A 22,251-nucleotide genomic window follows, 5' to 3' on the forward strand; every position below is an offset into this window, starting at 1 on the left:
TATCCCAGAGTGCTTTCCATCGTCCTGTTTAATGTCTGCTGTTGATTACCCAAAGCCTCTCCTGTAGGAGAATCGTCACATGGCCAACAGACAAATGGGCGGGTAACATCACGCGAGGCAAGCAAAATTACCGACTCGCCTGTCCAGATGATATGTGTAAAATTACATTTATTGAAGTGGTGTCTGGCAAACATGACTTTCCTTTCCATTCTGTTGCCCTCCTAGCTTATTAATACATGTATTGTACCGAGATCCTCCTCCTATCCGTAACTTATGGCCGTCCAACATTCAGCAGCATCTGGCTTCCGCCGTTGCCACCGGGAAGGTAGACAACGTTGGGGTTGGAGGACAGCGTCTGGGCGATTTCACGGCTGGCCTCGATCTTACGAATCTGGATAAGGCCGTCGCCAGCCTTGGCGATGGCCTTGCCGATGAAATCGGCGCTGTCGGCCTCACCCTCGGCGCGGATGACGTTGGCCTGGCGCTCCTGCTCGGCCTTCTCGACGATGAAGCGGGCACGCTCGGCATCCTGCTGCGCGATCTGCTTCTGCTCGACGGCCTTGGTGAACTCCTGACCGAAGGTCATGTGGGTGATGGACACGTCCTCGAGGGCGATGTTGAACTCGGCCGCTCGACGGGTCAGGTCATGGCGAATCCGGTTCGAAACGGTCTCTCGCTGTGTGATGAGCTCGGCGGCGTCGAATTGCGCCACGATGGACTTGAGGACTTCGTTGCCGATGGAAGGAAGGACACGCTCGTCGTAGTCGGCGCCGAGGGACTGAGGGGGGCACACGTTAGCTGGCACGCTTTACTAGCAAAGCTGAAGAAGGAGTAAAGAAAAAAGAAAAAAAGAAACAAAAAAACAAAGGAGGGAGATGCCATAGTGGACAAGTTAATGAGATGGCACGTACTTGGTAGATCTTGGGCAGGGCCTTGACTTCGGGGCGGTGGAGGACTCGAAGAGTCAAGCTGACCATCTGCAAGTCCTTGCTACCGGTCATGGTGGCGATGCTCCTGGGCTTTGTCCGCACATCGAAGATGATGCTCTTTTGCAGCCAGGGAATCAGAAAGTGCGTACCCTCGCCAACGACCTCCTCCTTGACACCCTTCAACCGGTCGAAGATGACGGCTCTGGACCCTCCGCGGACGTCGTAGATGGATGATGAGATGAGGGGGACGGCAACCGCGGCCGGGATGGCCATGCGGTAGATGAAGCCAAGTGGTTGCGCCATTTTTTTTTTCTTGCCGTCGATCGCGGGAGTCGTAGAAACACCAGGTCAAGATTTGATACAGTCGGGACTGAAGCTGTAGCAGCGTTGATGGAGGCTCCAAATCATGATGCTCCCATTCTTTCTTTTTGAGGCTCTGGCTTATGTAAGATATGGATAGACGAGTAAATGTGCAACTAGAGAGGCACTAAACTGTTTCGAGGTTCCGTTCGGCAATATCCTCGTCAGGATTTCGACCCATCCGATTGTTTCCTCGTCAAGTGTTCCGACAACTCATCCCATCGGCTTGCACCCCTAACTTATACCCGATACAAACACAATGAGACCAACTCAGGTTCTGCGAGGAGGCGGCGACGTCCCTCTGGGCAAATACGGCAGGTAAGACAACCCGTGCGAAGACAATTGACCTGGGAACACGATGCGGCTTTTCTACTGTGTGCACCTCGGTGAAGCTGCGTCGCGCCTCCCGGTCAATTGTCCATTCAAGCTTTCCGACGGCATGACTGACACTCTGAATAGTTACATTGGCCCTTGGGGCGCCACTGGTGAGTTTCTCCCACCGATGCAGTCAATTCAACCGAACGAATCGCCTATCGAGTCAGCCACTGTACATGGAAGCAAAGGGATGATATGGGGTTAAGGGCAACCTCGGCCTGTGTCATCTTGTGCAACTGGGGCTTTTGGGCAATGACTTTTCCCGGATTACTGCTTCATGGAAAGAGAAAGAGCAGAGTTGTTAACCCTGGACTAGGTGGCCAAAAGCAGCGTGGTATCATCACGTACGGCCTCTCCCCCAACCGCCAAAACCCCTTCGCTGGCGCCGGCCACGACGCTATCTTCAACACCTTCCGTCGCTTCCGCAGCCAGGTTCTCTACATTGCCCCCCCGTTCATTGCCGCCTACTACATCATGGACTGGGCCACCGAGCGGTATGTGTCATTTTCTGGGCCAACTCGAGATGGGCAGACAGCTGATAGAGATGCTTCCACAGGAACCAGTACCTCAACTCCAAGGCAGGGCGTGCTGAGTTTGGCGAGGAGGAGTAAGCCTGCATTCGTAACGTGGATTCAACGACTAGACCGCGACTTTCTTTTTGTCAACAATACCTGTATATCAAATAGTCGGCGATGCGGAATAGAACCAAAATTACAAGTCATTGGGGCGATATAAACATTTATCCCGTGCCTATTGCTCCGAAGCGTATATTGCTGGACAGCTGTCTCATTATTTTTCGGTCTCTGCTGGGCCGCTTTCTTTGAGGTGGTCTGAATAATTCCGTCTTCGTCCTTTATCATTGGAACGAGAATTTACAGGTTCACAATGAAAGAGGAAGGGGATTAGGCGGTATATATCTGGTAGAAATGAGAGCGGAGTGACTAGTTATGAAGGCGTATGGAGTTATCGATTGCTAGCTACCTTACAAACCTACGCATCGACGCATTTAAGGAATTGAGTGACAGGAATTGAATGACAAGAATGATCCCTTCCTGGTCTGAGGCACGCCTGGTGGGAATAGTCACGTGATATCAATGCCCGAACGATCTAAGCTGATCGGTCTCGGACGTACCTTTTACCGTCACCAATCCCAGCCAATGACTAAGCCCAATCGACGAGGCACAGCCAGGAGCTCTCCGCAAAGGAAAAAAAAGAAAAAATCAAGAGGAAAAATTGGGTCTCACGTCGCCGCAGCTAATTTCGAAGACGAAGTCGGGTCTGCCAGAACCATAACCACCTACCCCCGTCTTTTGGTCTCCAGTCAAACAGACGCCGCCATATACCTTTGCAGCCCAGACCAGACAGCAATTGAAAAACAAGTGACCCGGAAAAATGGCGTCCGAAAGACCAGACAAGAAGGAGAAGAAGGACAAGAAAGAGAAGAAGGAGAAGCGGTCCGAGACGGACGGCGTCCACAAGTCCAAGAAGGACAGGAAGGATAAGAAGGAGAAGAAGGAAAAGCTCGAGCGTGCCCTCGAGGGTCAGCTGCAAGCCGATGCCGCAGCTGCTGCCGCAGCGCCAGTGGTGGTCCTCGATGGCGCCGTCAAGAAAGTCACCCCCATCGTTCCGGGCGCTCTAGTGCCGTTCGCTGTACCATTGGCCGATGACAAGGCGATGAAGAAGGTCCTCAAGACGGTCCGGAAGGGTACGTTTCTTCATAACCGCATGTTCATCCCCACGTTCTCCGCCTGTTCCCCAGGCGAAATGTCCCCTGGCGGAGAGTCGCAAATGGAAAAATGAAACTGACGTGATGCGTCTGCACATTTACAGCTGCCAAGAACAACTGCCTCAAGCGCGGCGTGAAAGAAGTGGTCAAGACGCTCCGCAAGTCCCCGCCCGCCGCACCAGGCCGCATCACCTTCCCCGGCGTCCTCATCATCGCCGGAGACATCTCCCCGCAGGACGTGGTCTCCCACCTGCCCGTGCTCTGCGAGGACCACAACGTGCCGTACATCTTCGTCCCCTCGCGTGCCGAACTGGGCGCCGCGGCCAAGACAAAGCGTCCTACCTCGGTCGTGATGGTCATGGAGACGGGCAATGCGAAGAAGGCGGCCGAGAAGAAGGAGGGTGCCAAGGATGATGGTGAAGATGACAGCGAGTCTTTCAAGGATGCGTATGATTCGCTCGTCAAGCTTGTACAGAAGGAGACGGCTAGGCAGTCCTTCTGGGCATAGGCGCGCCGTCGGTTGTCCGGCCTTGAATTCACGGCGGCGTCGTTGGGTTGAGGGGTTGTCTGTCCAATGGATGTCTGGGTTGGGGGGGTTGGCTTTCGAGAAGTTGTGTCGCGTGGAGTAAAGCGCTTCCAAAGAGTCGTCGGTGGCTAGATGGAAAGGGGGCGTTCAGCGCTGCCAAGCAGCTCTGGGTATGACGGTGTATTATACCCCATGGCCATGCGGCATGGACATATCGGATGGGTAACGGCGTTCGGTGTAGTTGCAGTCATCAGATTTTCAACCAAAAAGATCTGAAAATATCCGGGTTATCTTTGCATGATTTCAACAAATCTTTACGAACTCTGGGTTTGGGAACCTCTCCATTGTCGGTCTGCATGATCACTTCACACGGTCCATTCTTGCCTGCAACGATCAGGCAAGCGGCTGATGGCTTTACTAGTAAATCGATTTCATCATACACTCAACCTCGACTATTGACGGCTAATAGCACACACAAAGGAAAAAAGAAATAAAAAAGTCACCATCCTTCTTCCATCCCAACAAGTCCTTGGTCATTTACACCACAATATGGACTCTCTCACGACCGTTTAATCGAAGGGGTTGGTGCGAGTGCCCCACCAGGTAAGGACAAGGGATAGTCCAACGGTCTCCAACGCCTTGGCCAAGAAGCTGACGCCGACGGTGTCGAGAGGGCGCCTCTCGATCAGGAGCTCATTGAGGTACTGTATAATGTGTCGTTAGTTCAACACCTCTTCTCTGATGAAACCCATCAATAACGAAAGGGAATACGTACGCCAGGAGCAGACGTGGCTGCAAAGATGAGGGCTCCGAGGTAAGCAGCGCCCTTGTAGGATAGCGTGCCAGTGGCATTGATGAGGGCACCAACGCCGTAGGACTGCAGGGCGGAGCCGACCAGGGACGTTCCCCAGGCGACAGCGGCGGAAGAAGCCTCCTTGGACTTGAGGAACTCCTCCTTGGTGTTGGCGGCCTTTGCCCGCTGGTATGTGGCTCCGAAGAGGGGAGTGAGGACTAGAGGGAAGATGTGAGTATGATTGTTCATGAGCACGGGAATCGGCAGGCACTAACTCGCAAGCTCGGCGGTGTGGTTGAAGGCGGTGCCGAGGGCGATGGCCGAAGGCTTAACGGGAGGAAGGTCTAGAGAGGACGATACGTGTTAGCAAGCAGTCTTGAGAAATTGTGTTGATGAAACTCAGACTGGAATAGACAGCTCAGGCAGGTCCCCCGTCCAGGATGAGGTCCCAAGCCGTCCAGTAACGTCATGAGCCTGAACATTGACCAGGCCTGGTGTTCCCCTTTGCTGAAATACTGGGAATCCAACACGCAGGTAATACTCACAGTGAAGAGACATTGTGAATATGTATGGTAGGACCAGAGTATCTTCGGATTTCGATGGAAAAGGATGTGTTTAGGACGAGAATTGGTCGGTTGTTTGGATGGTCACGATGGTGTGAAGTTGAGGTGTATCACAATAAAAGACTGATGGAGGGATGAGGGGAAGGATGGGCGTTTAATATGAGAGCAGGGCGAGCATTCCCGTGACCCGAGACTAGCGTTTGGACGGATAGAGTAGGAATACCTTGGGCTATGACGAGTGACCTCCAACAATGTAAACAGGGAGGAACGCGATCCTGTACCGGGTACTGCGGCAGATCCGAGGGAACACCCCCCATCGCGTCCATCTTTCATCACCATTGCTTCCATCCGGCCCACTAATGAGGTCAGGGCCGGTGCGCGACTGTATAGTCTGAAGAGGATAGCCCGGGTATGTAGAATACACCTACATTCTCCGCATGCAGTTACCTCTCTCGACTGGTCGTTAGTCGCCGACACCGCCGCGAGCGCAAGCGCAAGGAAGCCCGGGACGAGAGGAATGCAGCATTGCTTCGTACTAGGCCGTGGTCTCGAACTGGTGTCGTCACCTGTGCCATGATGTCACCACCCTAGGTTTGTCAAGCCTTTCACACGCTAAACCCAATGTGGTTGAGCAGTGATCGAGCTGGGGATCCACCCCTCGGGAGTTTCTTGGCCAACTAGTTCCCGACTTGACAATGTCATTGCAGCTTCCCTTGGTCGTTCAGGTGCGAAATGCGTCACGCGGAATTTGTTCTCCGATATCGTCATCTGCTATTTTTTCTTCTCCCTTTGATGTTCCTGTTTCTCTCCATCGTAAAGGAGTCCCTTCCTTGTTACGGAACATTTCTTCTCGTACCTGGCGTCTAGGCTTGCGACTAACCAGGGGAGTTGAATGGATCCCTGTCGGGTTGCCTTGAGGCTCTGTCATGGACCCAGGAACTTGGGTGATCGGGCGGTATCACGACGTAACACTGAATTTACCAACTCGACTGCAAGCAGAGCAAGTTCCTGGTCTTGCCGTCGGAAATATCACCGCTATCACATGTAAACAGTGGATAGCGAATTACCTTTACCCCTGCAAGCCGAATTGGCCTGCCACTCCGCCTGAGCTTGGTCATTCCTGTAAATCTGAGACAGAGCACACCACTACTGCGCAATGCAATGCCTTCGGAACAGCCGCGAATAGGTTGTCAACGGCATCCAATAAGAGTGGTATTCTCTGTACCAAAGTCTTTTCGTCTTTTTACACGAGGGTCCGGAATATCGCTAGGTGCCTCGAGGTCAGCTCGTCGCACTCTCTCTACAGAACCAAAAAATCAGAACAATGAACACTGAAAGGCACTTGATTATATGTACACAACTGTCCCATCTAGGCGATACTGTTGAAAGCCGCCTGATGCTTGCTGCCGTTTCGCCATCGCCGTCGCTATTGTCACCCGAATCGTATCCCCTCCGATACCGTATGCTGTAATTAAATCAAGCCATATGCTGACCGTCTTCGCCCCCTCGTAGCGCTAGGAACGCCCTCACATCCGATACGTATTGCAGACCCTCGAGAAGCGGGATCAAATGGAGCAGGTCGTTATCCGTCGGGTCGCTAATCCATCCTTGGATCGGTATCGCATTATCTGATGCGGTGTCAGAAGAAAATATAAATAAACGGGAAAAATCAAGCAACATGGAACTCAGTGATCTAGTAGCTTACCCTGATGAAACATGTAGCTCAGCGGGCTATTGTCCAGAATCATCACCTTGCTCAGATCAGGCTCCACGGAGCTCAGGTCCTTGATGAATGCGCCTTGTCGAAAAGTGCAGTGTTGCCGGTAGTAACGCGCGGAGAAGAACTTCCTTTCCGACTCTAACCAGTCGATGACGGGGTCCGCGTACTCCTGGACCGATGCTGTGAAGACCACCAGGTTGTACCACTTGCACACCTGTATGTCATGTGTTAGCGCGAGCTCATGACCCGTGTCATATCAAGCGAGTAGGACGACCCGTGGTGCTTTGCTCTTACCCTGCGCAGGAAATCATCACAGTAGGGACGCTTGTTGACCCAGTACAGGATAGGGTGCTGCGGCCCGAGCGTCGTCTGGCCTCCGGGCCCGACATACGTCGGGCTCAGCCGTACCTCGACCATGTGCCCGGTGCTCATCCGTCCTCCCTTAGACATGCTGTGTATCAAGGTTTCGTCCAAATCCAGAATCAACGTCTTCTGGTGTTTCCTGTCCGTGGGCTCGATGTTCAGATACGACGGTTGTCGGCGCGGGATCAACGGGCGAGGTGGCGCTGGTGTTTGCGGGTATTTTGTCAGCGCCCCGGCAGGGGACGTCGGGGACTTGAGCTGCGCGGATAAATCGGATACGGTTGTGCTGTCGCTGCGTTTGGTTCGGGGGCTAACCGACTGGGTCTTTCGATGTTTCGCTCGTGAGCCGCCCTCGCCATGTAGCTTGATTCGGATCGAACTCCTCGAAGGCGTCGTTTCCTCCGAACTGTGTAATGATTTTGAGCGGGCGTGTCGGCGCTGTCCGGCGCCATCCTTTTCTGACTCGGATTCGGGGGGTAAACTGGAACGAGGATGAGCTTGCCAACATCACCACAATGATTTTCGTATTGGGTGCACCTGACCGTACCTAGATGTCTTACGGGAATTTGGAACTCCCGTCTTCTCGGTGCCGTCGGCGCCGGGCTTGTGGCCGACGTCCTGCCCGCCAAAGAGTCCCGTCAGCTGAATAAACGGAGAAAAGGCGCCCGTGCCATCGTAGAGACAGGCGATGAGGTATACCCCGGGTGCAGCCAAGGTGGATAGAACCCAGCGAAGGGAGTTGATCAAATTGGCGGCTATCCGTCTCGGTGCGGCGTGCCATTGTGTGGAGCGCAGTTGCGCGTGGCTGGGATCTCCCGGTGGCGCAGTGTCCTCGCTCGCCATCACAGGGGCCTGAGAGTCGGTGCCTGTTTGCGCCTGGTGCGTGTCTTCCGCCTGATTGTCTGCTAGGGCATCGTCCCCAGTCTGTCCGTCCATGTTTTTCTCCGAGTCCTCGCGACCCCCCGCTTGAGATGGCTCGGCCTCTACGCCCAGGCCGAACGAGGTCATAGAATTGGAGCGCGAGGGTGCTGGACTCGGTGGCGGCGAAACGCGCGAGGAGATTATATTTAGAGAGTTCATAGGGAGGGCGTGCAAGGTATGAGACATGTGTACGGAGGTTCGTGCGGGAGGTGTGTGAATGGGGTTGGACGAGTCGGCCGTGGACGGTAAGCAGGGCCGTAGGTAGACGGGTTCGTGGAGGACGTTAAGAGAGCGAAGATTCCCCCTGCGGCTCGATGTAAATGGAAGACGACTCCAGTGGATTCGGAAGACTCTGGGCTTTGGGGCCTCGTAGAAGCCAGCGGAATTCCTCGCCGAAACAGAAGGCGACGGATTGTCAACTCGCTGCCATATACAATGAAGATTAATGGTAGAAATATGGCGCGCTATGAAAAGGGCTTTCCGTTGGGGCGAAGTAGCTTCGAAGTTGAGGGACGGGATGGGATGGGGAATAATGCGACGAATCGGCTAATAATGGCTGTCGTAATTGGCCGTCCGGTCGTGGCCGGGGAGTGGAAGATGATCGGCTCTCGTCTAGTAGCGATTGTAGTGACAACGCATGATGCTTCTTCTGCCGCTGGTAAAGAGTGAGATGGATAGAGGATGGGTAGGTAGGGCAACAGAAGGGTGATTTAGTTCCGAGGGAAAATTCCAACAGTCTGAATGGGGAAACTGTCGTTGCAAAAGGGAGGGATGGGATGTAGCGGCGGATTGAGCTGTTCCCGCGGTACCTCCTGCCAGGCTGTGGTTGGATGGGCTTGCAGCTAGCTAATATTATCTAATACTTGCCGTGTAGGTAGTCCGTTCACGTGCTGTGTATCCCTTGTCGGAGTACAATCTAATCCCTGGAAATTTGTTCTATAACTTGGGATGGATATAGGGCAGTATATGTTTGCTGGGTACCTGGTACAGTCAAAATGATGAGACGACCAAACTCATGATGGGATACTTTTGCTGCACATCATAGGTATGTAGGGTGAACAAGGTATCGTCTGTTATGAGAGTATAGTGTATAATTATTAATAGAAATATTCGTACGATACGAACTCATCTGCCCGCCCAGCAGATTTAGGAAGTCTTCCAATGGAAACATCCAACAAAGAGGACACTGGATTCAAGATCAAGTCACCCGAATCAACCAAAGCAGCAGATCAGACAATGAATGTGTAGGGACGATTCTCATAATGTTCGCAGGAAATGTTCGCAGGATACCAATTCTATCACGTGATTTGAGCCGATGTCATTGCCGCACATACGGGGGTGTATTCTCAACAATGTCCATAAGAGGAAATTCGTGGTGGGGGTTTTTGGTACCTAGGTACTTCAAAGGTGGGATGTGTTCCTTTGCGTCGTGCGCTACGCCGGAAAGTGGTCAACTTTTTGACTCACTCGAAAACTTGTGTAACAAGTGCTCTTTCAACACAACCTCCCGCAAGTCCAGGCAAAGCAATTGCACGCATTTCCTCGGAAAATACTAACATCCCATCCCCGAGGATAAAATTCATGAGCTCAGCTACGAGATTTCCGAATTCTACGACCACCAAGATCCTCTTACCAATCAACCGACACGATAGGGAGGGCCCAGAGCTATATACACCTGCATAGCCAACGAAACGAGCGCGTAGCAATCCAGCAGCCTGGACACAGTCGCAACCATGGCGCCTATAATGAACAGCACGTCGGAGGTGGAGAAGTACCTAAAATCTCTCAAGGGAAAGTCCGTGGATGGCTCAATTGAGAGTCTTCTATCGTGAGTACCCTGGATCGATAGCATTCCGGTGGGGCCTTGCCGAAAATGGTGCATCGGGTCTGCGTGGCATGTTTCCAACTAATTTTCGACTCTGGTAGCCTGTTCAAGCGACGCCAAATCGCAGGCTCCGAGCCTTGTGCCATGGCAACGGCCCACATCCTCCTCCAAGTGGTCGCGAAGACCAAGTTCCGCGATGTCGATCATATGCTCGAGACGGTCCGGCAGGTCGGCTGCAAGCTGGTCGCCGCGCAGCCTAAGGAGCTGGTGGTGGCCAACATTGTCAGGAGAGTGCTCGGCTTGATTCGAGACGAGGCGTCGGAGCAGAGGAACGAAGGGACGGACGACGATGCGTCTCCCGAGGAGCCATTCCCCCCGCCAGTCGATGCCCCCGAACCGTCCGAGGCCCCTTCGACGAGATATGACGGAAGCACGGACTACCTGCCCAGCGGACCTAGGCACGTCCGAGTCGGTGCGCTGATGTCGGTGGGCTCCTTCCCGGCGTCGAAGACGCTCCTGTCCCTGCTGGAGGCGTCGCCCCCGAGCAACGCGAGCATCTCCCCATTGGCCAAGGATTCGGGCACGTCGACGCCGCGGCTGGGCCCGCAGAACGCGCGAATCAGCGCCATCCGGGCGGAGATTCTGGATGGCATCGAGGAAATCAAGGACGAAATCAGCCAGGTCGACGACCAGATTGCGTCGTCGGCCGATGTGCAGATCCGCCCGCTTGACTACGTGCTGGTCTATCAGCCGTCGCATACGGTCCAGAAGTTCCTGTTGCGGGCGGCCGCTAAGAGGAGATTCACAGTGGTCATCGCGGTCGATCCGCGGGTCGCCTCGTCGCCCGGGGAGGAGGTGCCGTTCGCGTCGTTCCGGAAGAAGCTGCTGGCGGCAGGCGTTGCGGCGATCAACGTCACCAACATCGGACAGGCGGCGCACATGCCGCGCATCAGCAAGGTGGTTCTGAGTGCCCGGTGCGTCCTCGCTAATGGCGGCGTCGTTACGGACGCGGGGGCAGGACACTTGGCGCGGGCGGCCAAGGAGAGAGGCTGCCCGGTCATTGTGCTCAGCGGCGTATATGAGCTGTCCCCGGAGAGCTCGATGGAAGAGGATGAACTTGTGGAATGGGGCGGCGCCATGGGTCACGCGGGGTTTTCGGACGGCTTGTTCGTCAAGGGAGCCCAGTTTCAGGGAGCTGTAACGGAGCTGATACAGCCGGAGCTTGTCGACTCATATATTACGAATCTGTAAGTGAGGGAACGCAGTGGATCATTTTTTTTTCCCGTTGGCAGCATGGCTAACAAGGCACAGCGGCATCCACTCCCGGAACCACCTTACGACCATCGTGGCGGACCATTACAAGGCAGAAGATGTTGATTTTCAGCTCTGGGGCGAAGCAGAGAGGTGACTGGGGACAAGCGGTTGGCAAAAGTTCCCCCTGGTAGTCGGGGGATGCATGGAGAACACGACAAACGACAGTCTTGGGAGTATGATACCCGCAATGATCGATTCATACACGAATTCTGGATGGCGGAAGAACGAGTGGCAGTCAGGATGGAAGCTGCTTAATTGACAATGGCGGGAGGATGAAAAGTATGTCGCATTCTGCCAACATGAGACCTCGGCCAGCTAGGCAACCAGATTGGGTCTCTTCGCGATATGTGGACGATGACATTTTTGTTCTTTTTGGTCTGGGAGTTCAAACATGCTTGATGAGAGACGTCTCTAATGGAAAGTCTTGGTCCTGATCCCACAGCACTGGGTGATATCCGGACGAAGATGAAAACAGGGACAACGGTTTGGCGTTATGAGCTCGTGGGCGTGGAGAGGTGAAGGACCTAGAGGTGCGGCGGCATGAAGGCCGCGTTAGCAGTCGAATCGGACGGTTGGACGGTTGGACGGTTGGACGGTTGGGTGAGTTGGTGTCATGGTGGCAGCAAGGTCCGAGTTCGGCGTAGGGGGAACTAGGAGTTATGTACATAGGTACTTACCTAGTCGAAAAGAAACATGGAGGGCGGGCGCTCGTGAAATGACTTCTCGGGAATCCATCTACAAACCTACGACACTGAACGGCAGTGTTTCGAAAACACATACAATGGCATTCGAAATTCGGTGCCTGAAAGTGAGCTGACGATTAATCGAAAATCATTGGTGTGAATCGGATTGTCCAAGACTTCCCCCACAAGGGCCTACATATGTACGAAAGCAACCCGCATGTGATGCGGTGGCCGACGACGCTTTGCTCTGGCTTCAATCCCTGGGCTGAGCGGATATTTCCCATTCTTGCCGCCGTCACTGCCTCTGTTACTGTTACTGCTGGCGCTTAAAATTGCCGGCCGTGAGGTCCTCCCGTGATGCCTCCGGACATGAACCTGTCCGACGTCCCTCCACCGCCTTACTCGGAGAGAGACGTTTACTCTCACCAGGATCATCGCAGACCCGACGACAACAATGGTCGACCGCCCAGTTCTATAGCGCCGTCCAGCAGCAGCAACAACGTCATCCACACTCCGTTCCCGACGCCAAGCACCGACGTCACCATCACCACGAGCAACAATAACGGCTTCGGTCCTCTCACCTCGGACTCTTCTCCTGCCCGCGCATATTTCGAATCCCGTCCACTCCCTCCCGGGTTCTACCAGGAACTTCACATCACTCACACCATCAGCGTATCGGCCGCCTCGTGCCCGGATCAATTTCCCTATAGTCCCGAGTTCGCCGCCCATGACGTTACACCCCAGGACTGGCAGACCTTTTTGAATTTTCTCCTACCGCACCACGCGACTGCAAGTAATGAAGCCATCATAGACCGCAAACTCGCTGCTGAGGAGCAGAGCCAGGCCGCCGTACACTTGGAGAGGCTTCGTCGGGAATCGGCCGAGGTTCATGCACAGACACCCTCGACCACTGTGAAACAGGAAGCCGAGGCTGTTGCTGCTGAGTGGAATCGCGGCTTTTTCCAACCCCGTGCAATCTGGGTGCGCCTCGTCTTTCCACCGCCGCCCGAGGGCCGTCATGGACAAAACCCGAATATCCGGGACAGTGATCAGCTGCCAATACAGCAGCATCGGCCGCCCGGTCCCTCAGCACTTGTGATGCCACCGCCTTTTCACCCGCCCATGATTTTTCACACCCAGCCTTATTATGGGCCCTGGCATCAAAAGCAGCCGGAGAGTAGCTTCAGCTTTGCCGGTATCAAGATAGGGGACGATGGCTTCTCCATTGGAAACACCGTGGTGGCCGACAGGAATGGCATCCGCGTGGGTGGACTCATAGCTGATGCAGATGGTCTCAGGTACAGGGACAACGTCATTGCCGGCCGCGGCATGTTCGGCGGCGGGCCGAATCCCGGCTATCCGGGAACCACGTACCATCAATCGGCCTTTCCTGTCCCGTATCATCGTTCCGCGTTGGTTGCACCGGGCAGTTTACCTCGGGGAGCCGCCCTTCCTGCGGCCCGTTTTCCTGCGGATTCTCACCCTGCGCCGTATTTTGACACTCAAAGTCGGCCGCCGGGGGTGGGAATGGGCGGCGGATTCCTGCACCCTCCGCACGGTCCTAACGTTCATGTGTCCCGTCTTCCTGGGTTTCCCCACGGCCAGTGGGGCGGGCGTTCTGTTCCCACAACCTCTTTCGGTGTTGTTCCCAGTCACGGAGCCGAGGGTAACAGGCCTGAGCAACGCCACTTCCCACTATCCGGCGGTTGGCCAGCGGAAGGACGACAAGGAGGGGAGCGAACACGGGCAGGGGGGCAGGCAGGATTAGTGCGGCCCTGTTCACCAGCACAGGGCGAAGCAATCTCGTACCCACAGTCACAGGTCAAATTCCGGTTGTTGGACGAACTAGAAAAGGAGTTGGCCAGGAAGTACACCCAGCTCGATGAGGCACGGGCATGGGACGAAGCGCCAGAGATCAAGACCGAGGGCGAAAGACTGCCAGAGACGGTGGATGCCCTGGAGGCTGGAAAGGGCGTTGACGATGGCCGGTCAGCCACAGAAATAGCAAACTCGGCCGTCATGCTCGAGGCGGAGGTCGAGGAACTGAAGCGTAGTATTGACCGGCTGAGGATCGAGGCCGATGAGGAGTTTGCTAGGGAATTGGAAGAACAGGAAAGGAGGGAGACGGGTGGAAGTAGAAGCGGTATACGTCACTGAGAGTACAACCCTTCTGCAGATTAGGGAGGTTGGAGTGAGTAGTGGTGATGTCGCCAGCACGGGTTCGGTATGCTGTGCCCGTCATCCCCCTTCTATTCATATCTGCAGCCCTTACCCAGCGGCCAACGCAATGCTATATCCCTGATCTTTCTGATACCCTTTTCGAGGATTCTGTTGCTGATGCCGGGGCCATCTATCGTTTGCAAATTGAGGAGAAAAAAGGCAGGCAGATGCAGAAGTAACGACTTTATGCCAAGTGGATAAATGTCAATGTTTTTTTTCTTCTCTTCTCGTCACACCTACTTGGCCACAGCAGATTCGACCTTTTCTACCAGGGTACCAACGCCCAAGCTCCGACCGACCTTCACCTTCTTCATCTCCCCGGCGGCCGGATCTCGCCCGACATCACCCACGGGCTCTCCCTCGTCCCGGTCCTCCTCGGCAGCGTCCTCCTTGCCGTTGGCGGCCGGCAGCGGCAGCAGCCTCTCCTGCTCTGCCTCCTCCTCCGCAATCTGGGCGCGGACGCCGGCGAGGTCGAGGCGCATGCAGTGGGCGTCCTCGCCGTCGGCGTAGTACTTGGGCTCGATCTTGTCCGAGGTGAAGCCGAGGGTGTCGCGGTAGAGGCGGAGGGCGGCGACGTTGCTGACGCGGACGTGGAGGCTGACGTAGTGGGCGCCAAAGGTCTCGACCATGGCGCGCTGCGACTGGCGCATCAGCTTCTCGGCGATGCCCAGGCGGCGGTGCGTGCGCATGACGGAGAGCGAGGTGATGTGGCCGTGCGGGATGCCGTCGGCGGGCTCCTCCTCCATCTTGGCCAGGACGTAGCCCACGATCTTGGGGTGGTCGTAGGGCGACGTGCGCGGGCGCGAGGCGTCCACGGCGACGTAGCTCAGCTGCGGCCAGGAGAGGGCATGGTAGAGGTAGTATTTGAGGAAGTAGTTTTCCGGGAGGTTCTCGAGGTTGGCGTGTTGGATGAGGGGGAGGTCGGAGGGTTGGAGGAGTCGGATGTCCATGGTGAGAGCGCCCTTTGGTGTTCTGTCGTTTCTTTCGTTTCTTTCTCCCTCTTTGGATCGAGTTGTCCGTTGTCGGCTCGTTTCCCTCCCGGGTTGAAAGTTGTATATAACGGGAGACGTAGCGCCCTAGGTTGGCATTACAAATCGCAATCGAGAGTCCGCAGTGGAAAAGCGAGTGATGTTGGATGTCGATAGTAAGAAACCGCGGCCTGTCGACGTTTGTCGACGGTATTCTTCTTCATTTGCTTCCACAGGGCGTTGTTTGTGACGAAGTGGAGGGTTACATAAGCATCATTCATTGGCTGTATCCGATAAGGATGGGTCTTGGGACTTGAGTTTACTTCGTAGGGGTCACTGAGCTGTATTACGCAGTACCTTTGAAGCTGAATCTGATCGACAAAAGAACATGTACAACGTACATGATATGGGATAAGTACCTATCCAAGTATCGACATTGGTACCAAATACGAAGAGCATTTGGTGTGACAAAGGGCACAAGGCCTGTTGTTTAGGAGGCTCCTCGGTCTTTAGAACCGGAATTCCTCTTTACGGGACCCCACTATGTCTCTTCCAGGAGCTATAGCTCTATTCTGAAGATCGCTTGACGTCTCTGACCACGCCACGATACCTACAGAGGTACTTTGTGTATTACCGTAACCCCCTCTTACACGGTCAAAAAGGAAAAAGGCGGCCCAAAGACCTTCTAGACCCTGACAGACAATAGGTCTCGACTGCGCCTCTGGAGATTGGTGCGCATCAGGTCGTCAATCGCGTAAATGCGCTGGGTGGGGGGAAGCAGAGAAATTACCCCGCCGACTTCGGTCTGCCCCGCAGCAATATCCGACAGGCGACCGCATCTCGCGACAACAGACAACACGAGACCCTCACTTGGGCGGGACATGTCCATCCTGTCTACATTGGAAAGAATAGAAGGAAGATTCGCATGCCGATGTATGTCACTTGGGAAACTAGTTTCAATTACAGTTTCTGATTAGCCTCCGATTGGATTCACACGAATCCTCGCTGTTTCTCTTCTCCTGTCGCAAGTGAAAGTTTGTCGTGTGATCAAGAACATAGCTCCCAACACTCACATCTAATCTGCCGAACAGAATGTCCCGCCCCCTGGAAAAGAAGCTCGGTATCGTCACCGGTGCATCGAGAGGTGAGTCGTACCAAATCCGCGCCCCATGACTCCCACTAAAGTCGGCCCCCCAGGCATCGGCTACGCCATCGCGGAAATCCTCGCCGCCAAGGGTTGCGATCTCATTCTGGGCTACACATCGGCATCCTCCCAGGCCCCCGCCGACGAGCTCGCCCGGGATCTGACCGCGAAACACGGTATCCTCGCCATACCCGTCCAGGCCGACCTCGGCACCACCACCGGGCCAGCCTCGCTCATCGAGACTGCGAAAACCCGGATCCTCGCTTCCGGCGCCCCTCGCTTCCAGATCGACATCCTCGTCAACAACGCCGGCGTCGCCCTCAACGACAAGCTCCCGGACATTAAAGTCGAAGACTTCGACACCTCGTACCGCGTCAACGTCCTGGGCCCCCTGCTGCTCGTCCAGGCCGCCCAGCCCTACCTCCCGACCGACCGCTCCGGCCGCATCGTCAACCTCTCCTCCGTCAGCTCCTCCACCGGCTTCCCCGGCCAGACCGTCTACGGCGGCACCAAGGCCGCCCTGGAGGCCATGACGCGGACCTGGGCCCGCGAGCTCAGCGAGAACGCCACCGTCAACGCCATCAACCCCGGCCCCGTCCTGACCCCGATGTACGACCGGAACACCCCCGAATTCAAGCGCTTCATCAAGGGTTACATCGAACACACCCCGCTCATGAAGGCTAGGCCGGGTATCGACTCTGATGAGGTCGTGGAGAGTGCCAAGGAGGCTGGTGGCCGGCCCGCCTATGTGGAGGAGATCGCTGGTGTCGTCGCCATGCTGTGCTCGGCCGAGTCGGCGTGGTGCACTGGGCAGGTCATTTGTGCCAACGGAGGCATGTTGCTGGGAATGCAATAGTGGAAATGTAGTCGGTCTCGTTGAACGTGATGGTATATATTCGATTTCTAACCATATTTCACGTGACGTGTTTGCCAGCTGAGCAGCTGACAGCAGATGAAACATGTGTTCGGTGTGTTCGGTGTGTTCGGTGTGATGTCACCATGTCAGAACCTGCAACTTGCTTGTGATCTCCCACTCCCGTCCTGAAGGTAAACATGAACCGCATTATTGCAACATAACCACAAGCAAGCTGAACTTACTACGCTATAGTCAAGGGACGGATTTTCACAAACACAACGAATCGCCATGGTAGATTATCGACTGACCGCCGGCTCCATTACAAACTAGCTGACAGACCTTCTACCCCCTACTATGGAAGAGATGGCCCCAGCAATGAGCCCCCCGTCCTGCAGTGAGACGGCTACAAACACATCAGATCAGACAAACTCTGTCCCTACCCCCAAAGACGTATTTCTTGTCCTCTGGAGAGACGACGAGAGTGGCGACTTCGCCATCATCGGCGTATACTCCACCATCGCGGATGCGAACATTGAGGCTCACCGCATGGGACACGACCACCTGGCCAACGGAGTAACGTGGGCTCCTGTCGATGAAATGGAGCCTCTAAGGTGGGACACCGCAGAGGGGGTGTCATGCTGGGTGGAGCAGCACGCGGTCAAGTGATCGTAGGACCAGCTAAGATCAGGGAATGGATATAGCCAGTCCACTCTTGCTAATTCGACCCGTAGCAAGTTGGACCTTGTCGGAGGTATGTGAATGAAGACGCGGAAAAAGGGGAAAATCACAACATATGCAAATATATTTTCCCTCTCGGATCGTCCTATACATACCGCAGTTAAGACTTACTATGTCTGCAGGCACAGCACCAGTATGGAGCGATTGCAGCTACGACTCCTTCTAATCCGCTGTCCCTCGCTTGTCAGATACTGCTTCTTCTCCAGAAATCTCGCTTATACTCGGTCATCTCCTGGAGAAGTGCTTCGATAACCTTCTTATTCTCATCCCTGTCCTGCTCCAACTGATCTCGCTCCTTCTGAGCTTCGCGGAGCTGAGAGAGAAGCTCCTCTGATGAAACCGCAACCCCTTGCTCCGCTTTGTTCTGAGAATGCAGAGTCCGATCGCCTCCGATTCCAGGCTCACGGCATCCTACCCCTTGCCCTGTATGTCGGCCTTCCTCCTGCTGCTGGGCCCTGAGTTTGTTATTCTCTGCCAAGAGGGCGAAAATCCGCTCTTCTAATTCAACACATCGGGCCACGGATTGCTGATGCCTGGCCGCAATGTCTGCTTGCAGTTTCTCGTTGACCGCCGTGGCTTCACGTAGTTGCATTTCCACCTCCCCGAGCCTGTCCATCGACTTAGATAAGGAGGTGCAGCAACTGTTTTGAACTCCTCCGTTACTGGCAACCGTTTGGTGAAGCGCTCCCTCAAATTCCCCTAGCGTAGTCGTGGACATATCCCGACGCCTGGCAAGGTCGTCCTGCAGGTTGTCGCGCTGAGACGTGACATTCTGAAGTCGTGCTTCGAGTTCCTGCATTTTATTATCCGATTCTGCCTGAACCCTGGCAACACTTTGCTGTAGGGCATCGCGCTCAGCCGTGACGTACTGGAGTCGTGCCCCCAGTTCCTGCACCTTATTATTCGAGTTTGCCTGGACCCTGGCGAGGCTTTCCCGCAGCGCAGCGCACTGGGCCGTGAGGTTGCGGAATTCCATTTCAGACCTTGCCTGTCGGACGGTGGACTCGTCCCGCCGACGAGAGAATTTCGAGACTTGCCTGCGCATATCGCTGGTCATGTTGCGGAGGTGGCTCTCAAACTCCCGCCTTTCGCTAATAGATTCGCTCTGCAGAGCCACCAACTGTCGGCGCAAGTCATCATGTTGAGTGCGCATTTCCTTGAGCTGCTGTATATGGGCGTGGAGGTCTGCCTCGCTCGTTTTCTTCTCTCGCCAGAGTTGATCTCGCTCAGAGGTGAGACGGTCAACATGTCTCTGCAGCTCCGCCTGCGTACTGACCGATTCCATCATCCGCTCAGAGAAAACCCTGCGCAGTTCGGAATATTGCGCGGCAATGTCGTTTACCTCGCGCTTGGCTACCTCCAGGTTACGACGAAGCCTGCTATTCTCGGTATCTGTAGTCTCGTTCGAATCTGATTCGACTTGCTCAAGTTTCTGTGCCTTCCGGGACAACTCGTCTTCGAGACTTGCTTCTCTCCTTCGTCTGCGAGTCCATTCCATGGCAGTCAACTTGTGCATCCATTTCTCCTCGACGAACTGAAAGACAGCACGACTGAGCATCTTTAGCGTGTCTCTTCTCTCGGTACAGACGACATCATTGTTGAGTCTCTCGGCTTGGGCAATGTCCCCGGCCATTCTCTGTAGCTGCCTTACGCTGGCTAGAGTACTCTTTACCTTGATGCACTCAGAGACTTCTTGGCAATGATTACATGGCAAAGTCGAATCGTCCGAGTACTCGCATGTATGCGCCGGATTGTCACCACACTTTGCGATACATGCGAGACACATCGGCCCTTGGGCAGCAGTCACGGTTTGAAGAGCTTCCTAGGGATTTCTTCCATTAGCCGCCATATCTCAACCAGGAGGAAGGAGGTAACACATGAGATGTCCTTGTCTTACAATGTCTGGAGCCATACTGCCCTTCAACCCTGGAGTAGAGTTGAGCGCCATGGTTATACTTGCTGTCCAAGTCAACGCGTGTGGTAGTGAAGATTCTTGGGAGCTGACCGTGAAGTTAGAAGTATGGAATTAATCAAAGTCTATTAGGCACCTGTCTGTTTGTAAACTACTGCTAAGGAAAGAGTGTCACTTTCACGATCTCCTGTGTAAAGAACATATAACCCAAAAAGCTGGTAGCGCACGCTTTCCGATTTCCCTAATATGCACCAGCAGATTGGGTATACACCCTTGGAATGACTATGTGACGTAAGTAGGGGCTTCAAAATGCAGGTCGAGTCTGCACAACAGCGGCAGTTGAGTGCTGAGGAGAGAATCATGGTAGCAATGTACTGAATCAAATGTTCAGCTAACTTCAGATCAGTGAGGATGTCTGATAGTGTAAACACCAAGAAGAGCGCCAGATGGAAAGAAGAGGCGGTACTAAGAGGATCTCACGGGAGAAAACTGGAAAGATAGAAAACGGCAGGATAATATAGCGAGAGACGGGGGAATGGCAAGGAGGAAGGATATGGGAAAGGAGAGGGGTATAGTATACGGAAGAAGACGAAGAGAATAGGACAAGAAGGAAAGGAGAACAGCCGGGACTACTTGGACTTAAAATCTCTAGAATAGAGCGAAATGAAGCTAAGCAAATCCATAGTATTCAGCCTTTGGACACAGTAATACAGCTATAGATACCCTATTTAGGAGTTAGGGAGAGATGCCAAGAGGCTTCTGGGGCGTATACAGAAAGACTGATGGGTAACTGTATATTAGAGAACCACGGCCACAACCACAGCGACAACCACAGCGACAACCACAGCGACAACCACAACGACAGCGACTAACATACACGGGGTGCTAAGCAGAATTACCAAGGACATGTCCGCATAGTCCATGCCTAGGCCAAGCGCTGTGATAGGAGGCGGAAAATTGCAATGCCGTACTACCGCGTGAAACTTATAAAAAGGCACGGTGGCAGGGTGGCCGTGATGAAGAGCCGCTGCGGGCTTATGCGTGCTAAGGTCTCGCTTATTTACTCCGAAAGCCGCCGTGGCTGTCGAAGATGACGTGGGCCTCAGCTGTGGGATAGACTCCCCTCTGTGAACTCGCCAGGATCGCGGAAAATCCAATTCGTATGCCAATGGGTTGGCGACTTTGACTATGCGGAATGGTCCTGCACGCTGTTGTGACCATTTTTTCTGGAATCTCGAGAATGTCCTGGCGGTTCATAATTTTTGTACAGACGAAGGTAGACTGCGTCGCCAGCAGGGGGGTAGGCAGTGAGACGTCCGGCAACGGCGGCGTTGATACCGGTGGCCAGGAGCCGGCGGACCATCAGGTCCTGGAGAGCGACGAGATGTTCGACGAGGATGGTCACGCCGGATGGTTGCAGAAGGGAGGGGATGAAAAATGACATGCTTTTGCCTGAATCCGGTTCCGGCCACGTAGATAATACCCTGCTGTGTCTCCGGAGATATGACGGCGCGGAAGGGACGAAGAATGGCCTCTAGGATGAGCTTCTGACAGAGGCATGTTGAGGCAAGATTGCGAGCTACTTCGGTAAAAGCTCACGTAAGTATTCGGAGCTTTGTGCCGCTGTTCGAGGCTTTTCGAATGGTGTGTGTGTGTACTAGACTAGACGCATACGGGGTTCCAGGGGTGTCTCGTTCCTAACCGCGTCGCTTCGAGGGCGTGGATTGTCCCGTAGAGGTGCGTTCTGCTCTATGTGCCGTTAGTCAATGCTTTGCGGATGAGGATTGGGTATCGTGCGTACCTTATATATACTATTCGCATGGTTTCTGCCTGGCTGACATGCATTCTCGGTTAGATGCCATGCGACCCAGATCAAGGTTGAATAACGCGTGCCCGCAACAGCTTGTCGAGATGCTGAAAAGAGTGCCTTGGTGGGTTGTAAAAGGTGTTGATTCTTCCAACCAAGTGCGGAATCCTTCAGCTCTTATACCCGCTTGATACCGGTACCTGCATCGGACACCGTCGTATAAGGTTTTGAGGTGAACGTGACGGGCAAGACCGAGCAAGAAAGGGGGCAAGGCCGTTCTTTCTTACAAACCAAACAATACACGAAACAAGCGCAGTTACGAGCCGGAGACTCAGCGTCCCACCTTCCTTAAACTACATCGTAGCTCAAGGAAGGAGTATTCTGCAAGGCAGAGTTCAAGCCTAATATCTAATGGAGGTGAGGGTATTCCGACTCGGGCGTGTCGCATGCCACATGTACGTTGTAACGTCTTTGCTGGACCCACTGGTACCAGCGCTCTGGTTCGCTT

The 22,251-nt window shown here is 54.3% G+C and overlaps 12 protein-coding genes across 12 annotated transcripts; 6 read left to right on the forward strand and 6 right to left on the reverse strand.

Moving 5' to 3' along the window:
• Nucleotides 1-271: 271 nt before the first annotated feature.
• Nucleotides 272-1,232, reverse strand: ACRALDRAFT_2100282 (uncharacterized protein; the record flags this gene model as incomplete). Its single annotated transcript, XM_071023005.1, has 2 exons — nucleotides 272-778; nucleotides 912-1,232. The coding sequence occupies 2 exons, from the start codon at nucleotides 1,230-1,232 to the stop codon at nucleotides 272-274; spliced, it is 828 nt and encodes a 275-aa protein (XP_070877005.1).
• Nucleotides 1,233-1,548: 316 nt separating this feature from the next.
• ACRALDRAFT_1068444 (uncharacterized protein) lies at nucleotides 1,549-2,275 on the forward strand (the record flags this gene model as incomplete). The annotated part of the gene is made up of 4 exons (XM_071017568.1): nucleotides 1,549-1,607; nucleotides 1,749-1,774; nucleotides 1,981-2,158; nucleotides 2,221-2,275. The coding sequence occupies 4 exons, from the start codon at nucleotides 1,549-1,551 to the stop codon at nucleotides 2,273-2,275; spliced, it is 318 nt and encodes a 105-aa protein (XP_070877006.1).
• Nucleotides 2,276-3,056: 781 nt separating this feature from the next.
• Nucleotides 3,057-3,898, forward strand: ACRALDRAFT_1028406 (40S ribosomal eS12 domain-containing protein; the record flags this gene model as incomplete). Its single annotated transcript, XM_071014845.1, has 2 exons — nucleotides 3,057-3,369; nucleotides 3,495-3,898. The coding sequence occupies 2 exons, from the start codon at nucleotides 3,057-3,059 to the stop codon at nucleotides 3,896-3,898; spliced, it is 717 nt and encodes a 238-aa protein (XP_070877007.1).
• Nucleotides 3,899-3,926: 28 nt separating this feature from the next.
• ACRALDRAFT_207215 (uncharacterized protein) lies at nucleotides 3,927-4,453 on the reverse strand (the record flags this gene model as incomplete). The annotated part of the gene is made up of 5 exons (XM_071022191.1): nucleotides 3,927-4,023; nucleotides 4,094-4,188; nucleotides 4,239-4,300; nucleotides 4,364-4,378; nucleotides 4,420-4,453. 5 exons carry the CDS (start codon nucleotides 4,451-4,453, stop codon nucleotides 3,927-3,929), a joined length of 303 nt encoding a protein of 100 aa, XP_070877008.1.
• Nucleotides 4,454-4,485: 32 nt separating this feature from the next.
• Nucleotides 4,486-5,267, reverse strand: ACRALDRAFT_2025671 (uncharacterized protein; the record flags this gene model as incomplete). Its single annotated transcript, XM_071020335.1, has 4 exons — nucleotides 4,486-4,620; nucleotides 4,692-4,927; nucleotides 4,985-5,053; nucleotides 5,255-5,267. 4 exons carry the CDS (start codon nucleotides 5,265-5,267, stop codon nucleotides 4,486-4,488), a joined length of 453 nt encoding a protein of 150 aa, XP_070877009.1.
• An 873-nt stretch (nucleotides 5,268-6,140) lies between these two features.
• Nucleotides 6,141-9,023, reverse strand: ACRALDRAFT_1080009 (uncharacterized protein). Its single transcript, XM_071018969.1, has 4 exons — nucleotides 7,903-9,023; nucleotides 7,287-7,836; nucleotides 6,978-7,206; nucleotides 6,141-6,900 (listed from the first exon to the last, which is right to left on the reverse strand). The coding sequence occupies exons 1-4, from the start codon at nucleotides 8,460-8,462 to the stop codon at nucleotides 6,749-6,751; spliced, it is 1,491 nt and encodes a 496-aa protein (XP_070877010.1). The 5' UTR covers nucleotides 8,463-9,023; the 3' UTR covers nucleotides 6,141-6,748.
• A 745-nt stretch (nucleotides 9,024-9,768) lies between these two features.
• On the forward strand, nucleotides 9,769-12,184 carry ACRALDRAFT_1061260 (uncharacterized protein). Its single transcript, XM_071016391.1, has 3 exons — nucleotides 9,769-10,104; nucleotides 10,203-11,348; nucleotides 11,413-12,184. The coding sequence occupies exons 1-3, from the start codon at nucleotides 10,010-10,012 to the stop codon at nucleotides 11,507-11,509; spliced, it is 1,338 nt and encodes a 445-aa protein (XP_070877011.1). The 5' UTR covers nucleotides 9,769-10,009; the 3' UTR covers nucleotides 11,510-12,184.
• A 2,370-nt stretch (nucleotides 12,185-14,554) lies between these two features.
• ACRALDRAFT_2025675 (uncharacterized protein) lies at nucleotides 14,555-15,268 on the reverse strand (the record flags this gene model as incomplete). Its single annotated transcript, XM_071020336.1, has 1 exon — nucleotides 14,555-15,268. One exon carries the CDS (start codon nucleotides 15,266-15,268, stop codon nucleotides 14,555-14,557), a length of 714 nt encoding a protein of 237 aa, XP_070877012.1.
• An 846-nt stretch (nucleotides 15,269-16,114) lies between these two features.
• ACRALDRAFT_1061262 (uncharacterized protein) lies at nucleotides 16,115-17,379 on the forward strand. Its single transcript, XM_071016392.1, has 3 exons — nucleotides 16,115-16,320; nucleotides 16,378-16,430; nucleotides 16,484-17,379. The coding sequence occupies exons 2-3, from the start codon at nucleotides 16,379-16,381 to the stop codon at nucleotides 17,284-17,286; spliced, it is 855 nt and encodes a 284-aa protein (XP_070877013.1). The 5' UTR covers nucleotides 16,115-16,320; nucleotide 16,378; the 3' UTR covers nucleotides 17,287-17,379.
• Nucleotides 17,380-17,537: 158 nt separating this feature from the next.
• ACRALDRAFT_1061263 (uncharacterized protein) lies at nucleotides 17,538-18,057 on the forward strand. The gene has a single exon (XM_071016393.1). The coding sequence runs from the start codon at nucleotides 17,650-17,652 to the stop codon at nucleotides 17,950-17,952; it is 303 nt and encodes a 100-aa protein (XP_070877014.1). The 5' UTR covers nucleotides 17,538-17,649; the 3' UTR covers nucleotides 17,953-18,057.
• A 151-nt stretch (nucleotides 18,058-18,208) lies between these two features.
• Nucleotides 18,209-21,608, reverse strand: ACRALDRAFT_207222 (uncharacterized protein; the record flags this gene model as incomplete). Its single annotated transcript, XM_071022192.1, has 11 exons — nucleotides 18,209-19,815; nucleotides 19,882-20,016; nucleotides 20,112-20,401; nucleotides 20,752-20,804; nucleotides 20,836-20,861; nucleotides 20,935-20,970; nucleotides 21,001-21,137; nucleotides 21,205-21,388; nucleotides 21,420-21,483; nucleotides 21,536-21,569; nucleotides 21,595-21,608. 11 exons carry the CDS (start codon nucleotides 21,606-21,608, stop codon nucleotides 18,209-18,211), a joined length of 2,580 nt encoding a protein of 859 aa, XP_070877015.1.
• ACRALDRAFT_1061264 (uncharacterized protein) lies at nucleotides 21,582-22,126 on the forward strand. Its single transcript, XM_071016394.1, has 2 exons — nucleotides 21,582-21,685; nucleotides 21,738-22,126. The coding sequence occupies exon 2, from the start codon at nucleotides 21,776-21,778 to the stop codon at nucleotides 21,932-21,934; it is 159 nt and encodes a 52-aa protein (XP_070877016.1). The 5' UTR covers nucleotides 21,582-21,685; nucleotides 21,738-21,775; the 3' UTR covers nucleotides 21,935-22,126.
• Nucleotides 22,127-22,251: the final 125 nt, after the last annotated feature.

This window comes from Sodiomyces alcalophilus (genome assembly GCF_042370955.1).
Source record: "Sodiomyces alcalophilus JCM 7366 unplaced genomic scaffold ACRALscaffold_2, whole genome shotgun sequence".
NCBI classification, from domain to species: domain Eukaryota; kingdom Fungi; phylum Ascomycota; class Sordariomycetes; order Glomerellales; family Plectosphaerellaceae; genus Sodiomyces; species Sodiomyces alcalophilus.

Bases quoted from the DNA above. Each gene is read 5' to 3' on its own strand.
- ACRALDRAFT_1061264 (XM_071016394.1), top strand. From the start codon at position 21,776: ATGCATTCTCGGTTAGATGCCATGCGACCCAGATCAAGGTTGAATAAC.
- ACRALDRAFT_1061263 (XM_071016393.1), top strand. From the start codon at position 17,650: ATGGCCCCAGCAATGAGCCCCCCGTCCTGCAGTGAGACGGCTACAAAC.
- ACRALDRAFT_1080009 (XM_071018969.1), bottom strand. From the start codon at position 8,462: ATGTCTCATACCTTGCACGCCCTCCCTATGAACTCTCTAAATATAATC. The intron at 7,837-7,902 runs GTACGGTCAGGT...TCCTCGTTCCAG, and splicing joins AATTCCCGTAAGACATCTAG to TTTACCCCCCGAATCCGAGT. The intron at 7,207-7,286 runs GTAAGAGCAAAG...CATGACATACAG, and splicing joins GTGATGATTTCCTGCGCAGG to GTGTGCAAGTGGTACAACCT.
- ACRALDRAFT_1061260 (XM_071016391.1), top strand. From the start codon at position 10,010: ATGGCGCCTATAATGAACAGCACGTCGGAGGTGGAGAAGTACCTAAAA. The intron at 10,105-10,202 runs GTGAGTACCCTG...CGACTCTGGTAG, and splicing joins TCAATTGAGAGTCTTCTATC to CCTGTTCAAGCGACGCCAAA. The intron at 11,349-11,412 runs GTAAGTGAGGGA...AACAAGGCACAG, and splicing joins GACTCATATATTACGAATCT to CGGCATCCACTCCCGGAACC.
- ACRALDRAFT_1061262 (XM_071016392.1), top strand. From the start codon at position 16,379: ATGTCCCGCCCCCTGGAAAAGAAGCTCGGTATCGTCACCGGTGCATCG. The intron at 16,431-16,483 runs GTGAGTCGTACC...TCGGCCCCCCAG, and splicing joins CGTCACCGGTGCATCGAGAG to GCATCGGCTACGCCATCGCG.